The sequence below is a fragment of the Passer montanus genome, unplaced genomic scaffold, assembly GCF_014805655.1.
Source record: "Passer montanus isolate IOZ18808 unplaced genomic scaffold, ASM1480565v1 scaffold3, whole genome shotgun sequence".
Classification (NCBI taxonomy): domain Eukaryota; kingdom Metazoa; phylum Chordata; class Aves; order Passeriformes; family Passeridae; genus Passer; species Passer montanus.
This window is the reverse complement of record NW_024367707.1, coordinates 9,556,214-9,561,734: the sequence shown is the minus strand read 5'-3', so window position 1 is coordinate 9,561,734 and position 5,521 is coordinate 9,556,214. Positions and strand designations below refer to the sequence as shown.

The window sequence follows — 5,521 nt, the reverse complement described above, 5'->3', positions numbered from 1 at the left end:
GGGGGCGAGGGCGGCGCGGCGGGTGCCCGTCCCTCGGGGGCGGGCGTGCCTACCTCGGATTTCCACACGACGTAGGCGGCGGGGCGAGGCTCGGGCGGCGAGGGTTGCCCCTTCCTTTGCTGCAGCCAGCGCCGGGGCGAGGAGAAGATGCTGTTGGCGGGGCTGGCGGTGCCGCTCAGCGCCAGGGCCGAGGGGGTGCGCGCCAGGAAGGGCAGCTCGTAGCCGGGACTCCGCTTCCCGCGGAGGCTCTCCTCGTCAAAGAGAGCACTGCCCGGCGGCGACCGCTCCAGTGGGGTGCAGGGGGTGGAGAAGGAGGCGCCGTGGGGCGGCGGGGCACCCCGAGGACCGCGGCGCTCCCCTGAGGGGCTGCCGGCGGCCCGCGCCCGCGCTGCCCGCCCCGCGCCCTCGCCGTCCTCCCGGCCGCCGCCGATGATGGCGGGGTCGAGGCTGCGCGTCTGGCGGAGCCTCCGCTTGGAGAGGCTCTTGGCTGCGGCGGGGGCGGCGGCGGCCGGGGAGGAGCAGGAGAAGACGCTGCTCAGCAGGCTCTGCGCCGACATCGCGGCGGGCGCTGCCCCGGGCACGGCGGGGCGGCCGGGGGTCCTGCCTGGGCTCTCGCTGCCTCTGCCTCCAGCCCCCGCCAGGGCGGCGCGGAGCGGCCCTGGGGCGTCCCCCACGGCGGCGCGGTCACTTTGCTGGGAGGGAGAGGGGAGGGAAAAAAAAAAAAAAAAGTTACGAGAGAAAAGGGGAGGGAAAACGGCAGCAGCGGAGCTTTTATCTGGGCTCGCCGCAGGCTGCCAGAGTCACTCCCCCCTCGGCCGCGATGCGCAGGGGAGTCACGGGCCGCCCCACACACACACACCCGGTCGGGTCCAGCGCTGGCGGGGCCCGTCTGCCTCCCCACACGGGGCTGGAAGGGCCGCTCCCGGTGTCGCCTGCACCTCGCTGTCGCCGCGGGACGCCCACGTCGGGGGCGCGGGGAGCAGCCCCGCCGGGCGGCGCGGGCTGCGGGTCCCCAGCGCGGCCGCTCCGGGACGGTGCAGTTGCGGTTTGGGGAGGGATCGAGTAGCGGCGGACAGCTGCTCTCCGGAACGATCCCGAGGTCAGCCAAGCCTCGGTGTGACTCTTCTGAGCCCTGCGCCGCGTCCCACTCCGACCCCCGCTGCTGCTTATGGACCTCCCGTCCGCCCCGGCCCGGCCCGGCTGCGTCGGGCAGCGATGATGTCTCCAGAAAAAACTTGCAGCAATAAACAGGGTACTCACATTGTGCAGCGCACAGGACAGGGTCTTCAACAGAGCTCGACTTGTAACTGTGTTCTGGCCCGCGTCTCTCTTGCCGTTCTCTGAAACCCCTGCTTTGAGGGCACATGGACGTGAGCCCCACAGGCAGCATCGGTCACCGAGACTGTAACTCGTCTGCTGAGTACCTCAGTGCCGCAGGAAAGGAAAGGAGTGGGACCAGTGAAGCTAAGCCTCCTGAGGACTGAGTAACTGACCATGTTTATCTTCCATTGAGACTTTCAATGTTCTCGCTCCAAACATAGGCAAGGAAACATTTACCAGAGAGACAGAACAAACTTGGGGAAAGCAAAGTTGTAAAGAAATGCAGAAAAGGAATGAACAGAGAGGGACAATACCATTCAGTTCCATGAAGGCAGCCAGCTCCTTCCTCACCAGGAGTGAAGGAAGCAGCCCCTTAGCTGCAGAATCTGACTCCTGTTGCTTCTCCTAGCTGGGAATATTAACAGTCCTCATTAACTCACCTCACTGGGGGAATTCAGCAGCCATGCTTGTCAGGTTTTTCCTGGATCTCCAACACCATCATTTACGTAGTGTTTAGATTTTACTAAGGAACTTTTAGGTTCATGGGTGGGTTTGGTTCTGTTGCTATTGTGTCAGTTAATGTTACAGCCGCTAAATTTTTCAAGTTGGGAAGCAAAACACACAGTACCAAATCCTGTTTTTTCTTCCTGACTTATACTTTTATTTATGGAGTAAGTGGACAATGCCACACTCCTGTGCAAGTCACAAACCTCCCCAGTCTCAGATGAACTCACAGTTAGACTGCTGATTCCATGGGGCCTAAGCATCTTTCTTTTGACTTGAAAACTCACCAGCTCCACAAACCCCCAGTCTTCCCATAACCATTGCAGGCAGCTCTTAGAAAATTTGCCTAGAAAAAGACTGGTCATTTTGGAAAAAAAAAAAAGTGCATTAGCATGACACAAGGGTTATTTTCTCCTCATGCTGCATTTTCTCCTCAAACCCTAGTACAGGGTTGTGTTGTTCTCCCTGGGGCCCTGGAGCCAATGCAGGTAAATGCTCTATGGCAGCACTTTCAGGTTTCATCAATAATTCTATTGACAGTTCTCTCCTCTGTGGCTTTGTTTAAGGTTCATAAACAGCAACAGCACACAAGTACATCCACTTTCAAAGGGAGGCGTTCTGCTTTTAGGTAATGTTTACAAACGAGATTTTTTTTTTTTTTGGTCTGCAAAGTAGCTTTCCCCTCTTATTTTCATAAACTGTCCTATTGCCTAATTCCAAGTTCCTCCACAGCTAAGGTTGCAGCTGTTTCTGTTTAAAGCTTCATTTCATTTTGCCTCCTCATTAATGCCTTCAATAAGGTCTCATGCTTGAGACTAAAAAGAAGGTCTGAAGCATAAAACAATCTGCATTTGTTTTTTGCAGTTCTGAGCCTATTCTAGCAATTTAGTTGAAAGACACATCTGCAATACAAATATATGTATGTGTGGCTCCAAGTATTTGCTCTTTTTTGTCCTGTAGAAACATCATGGGAACATAAAGGGACAGGAAGACATGAGGAAAAAGGCAGAGAGGGAAATTCAGAGCTGTAAGGAACTCATCCCATTAGGAGTAGAGAGGACAATCACATTTGCCTCCAAAATTCACCAGAAACAGTTCCCGCCACTCTCTGTGAGGTGCCCTGCCCACTTTGAAGGGCTGATACTCTTGGGCACAGCCGGTTGCCAGCGGGCAAACCCCCAAGTTTGTGATTCAGATCCTTACACAGCCTGTGAAAGGAGACTGAAACCATCAGATAAGGGCATAGTTAGGAGCATACGTCAGCTTATGAGTAGCAGCTCTAAATAAAGTGGAGGCAAAGCATTCTTATTTCCACCTGCCTCCGTCCAGGTAATACTTATTGCCCAGCTGGTTTTCTTCATGAAAAACTCCATGAAAAATTGTAGTTTTCATAAGGCAGAGACCTGGAGGATCAGAGCTGCAATTCAAAAAGTAAGTGCATCATATGTATAGAGATACTCCATGTAAACAGCTTTGCTACCGGTCTTAGCTGTTGTCTGCATCTTTCAGGGGTAACAGCAAATTACTGATTATTTTTGAAGTTTCTGTTCATTGTCACTATGAACTGCATTATTGTGGGACCTGGCATCACCATCCTGAAATAGGCCTGAGCTCTAGTGGGCATGGTACAATCACAGGACAAAAACACAGTCCTAATTCCCAAATTTTATGGATAACTTCCAGCCACAAGATACTGTCTGGGCAGCCATATCTGCAGAGGATTAGTGAGATAATACTAGTTGATCTGATGCTGCTAGCCCTTCCTTTCTGAGGCAAAACACTGGAACAGGCTGCCCAAGGAAGTGGTGGAGACACTGTCCCTGAAGGTACTTAAAAAGCCTGTAGAAGTGGCACGAAATTATTTCTATTTATGCCTCCATTGCCTTGACCTTTACCAACAAAGTCTCCCAGCCCTTTGTGCCTCAAGGTGAAAAAACCTGTAAACAGGAGAAAAGGACCAAGTCATGGATCGTTTCTTGAGGAGTCATAGCCCAATCAAGTCTTAGGAATCAGTGGGGATGAATCTGAGAGTACTCAAAGAACTGGATATCATCACTGGAAGGCCACTTTTTATGTTTGAAAGGCTATCAAAATTAGGAGAAGTACCTAATGGCTTGGAAAAGGCTAAATGTTGCACCTGTCTTCAAAAAAGCAAGGACTACCCAAGCTGCTTCACTTCAGGAAAATAACAAAAGCAAGTTCTCTTGGAAGCTATTTCTGGGCACATAGAGGAGAAAAATGTGACTGGAAAGACCCAGCAGGGATTTACCAAGGGTAATCATTGTGGAATCCCTATCACTGTTAGTTTTCAAGATCTAACTGCAGAAGGCACTAAGCAATCGTGTCATAGTTTAGGTTTTGCCCTTCTGTAACCAGAAGGTTGGAGTATAAACCTATTGAGGTTCCCTCCAACTTGAATCCCTTTCTGGTTCTAAACAAATACTAATTTTGAAGCAAAGTGAAGAAAACCTTAACTTTCAGAAGATTTTCAGAGACTTTGTGTAAATGCCTATCACCTGACTTAGTAACAGGCGTGTTACATGGGTAAGTTTTAGAGATACTATGGTCTTATTGTTATTTTTAAAATGTCTGGTTTTATCAATACCCCATTAAACTGAAATTGGAAGGAGATACTGTCACCTGTTTAGATTGAATTTTAAAAAAATAATTTTTTATCAAAATGAGAGTGTGTTCATCTCATGAATTAAATAAAGCCTGTTTGGTTCAGACTTCTGAAAAATCTCTGAATATAAGGGTGATTTGGTAAATCGTAGTTTTTTGTTACTCTAATTATTTCTTTAGAATGTATTAAGCATTAAGGAAAAAAAAAAAACCAACCCAAAACCACTCTTTTACCTTACTTTTTTTTTTTTCTTACAGAAGAATTCCTGACTTTGTCATTCGTTGGATTTGATTTTTTTGGACAAAAGACATATCTAAAATGTATCTCTTCCAGTCTTTCTGTACAAATCAAAGAACTGTTGTTTGTTTGTGTTTTTTTTACAGAACTTTTGTCTTTATTGCAGTGGAATTGATCTATAAACATTTCAGCACAGCACTCAAGGCTGCTCCTCCAGAAGAGAGTGCTACAGAAGTGTTTGTGGAAGCAGCTGTGGAGTGGGGTGCAGAAGTCCACACAAGGAGCCAGCACCCAGCTTTTACTCCAGTGGGGTTCAACCTTCACCCAGCTGGTGACCTACTCAGTGCTTAGCTAGGAAAGTGGAATCTGTGTGACAGTACCCAAAAAAACCAAGCCAAAAAAAAGAGAACAAGAGGCTTCTTCATACTGGAAGGGAGAAGCAATGTAATGCTCCTCAAAACATTTGCTGTACTGAAGCAATAAGAATGACATCGGGGCGCCTACTACATACCCTCACAGAAGTTATATATACAACGTGCAAATCTATGATGTAGCATATGGTGTATATAACTGAATGGGGTGTACATATTTGTAAATGCGTGTGCATATACACATGTGCGCTTAGCTATACATGTATGTACAGAGCATGCATATACACACACCGGTGTGGGGGGTTATTTTTGCAGAGAGAGCGAGACAGAGCGTTGCGCTCTCCGCGCTCCCATCCAGGCGTCCCAGCCCGCGCGGACAAACCCGGGAATGTCCCGGGAATGTCGCCGAGCCGCGGGGGCGGGGCCGGGGCCGCCGGGGGCGGGGATTCGGCCCTGGCCCCGCCCC

At 50.0% G+C, this 5,521-nt stretch overlaps 2 protein-coding genes across 2 annotated transcripts in view; one reads left to right on the top strand and one right to left on the bottom strand.

Moving 5' to 3' along the window:
• The window catches only part of ARHGAP6 (Rho GTPase activating protein 6), a 311,150-nt gene extending 310,487 nt beyond the window's left edge, over positions 1-663 (bottom strand). Inside the window, exon 1 of the mRNA XM_039714412.1 lies at positions 54-663. Coding sequence (XP_039570346.1) covers positions 54-557 — 504 coding nt within the window. The 5' untranslated portion in view covers positions 558-663. The remainder of the gene's footprint in view (positions 1-53) is intronic.
• A 3,701-nt stretch (positions 664-4,364) lies between these two features.
• LOC120504672 overlaps positions 4,365-5,521 on the top strand; it is a 5,439-nt gene continuing 4,282 nt past the window's right edge. The window contains exon 1 of the mRNA XM_039714406.1: positions 4,365-4,368. Coding sequence (XP_039570340.1) covers positions 4,365-4,368 — 4 coding nt within the window. The remainder of the gene's footprint in view (positions 4,369-5,521) is intronic.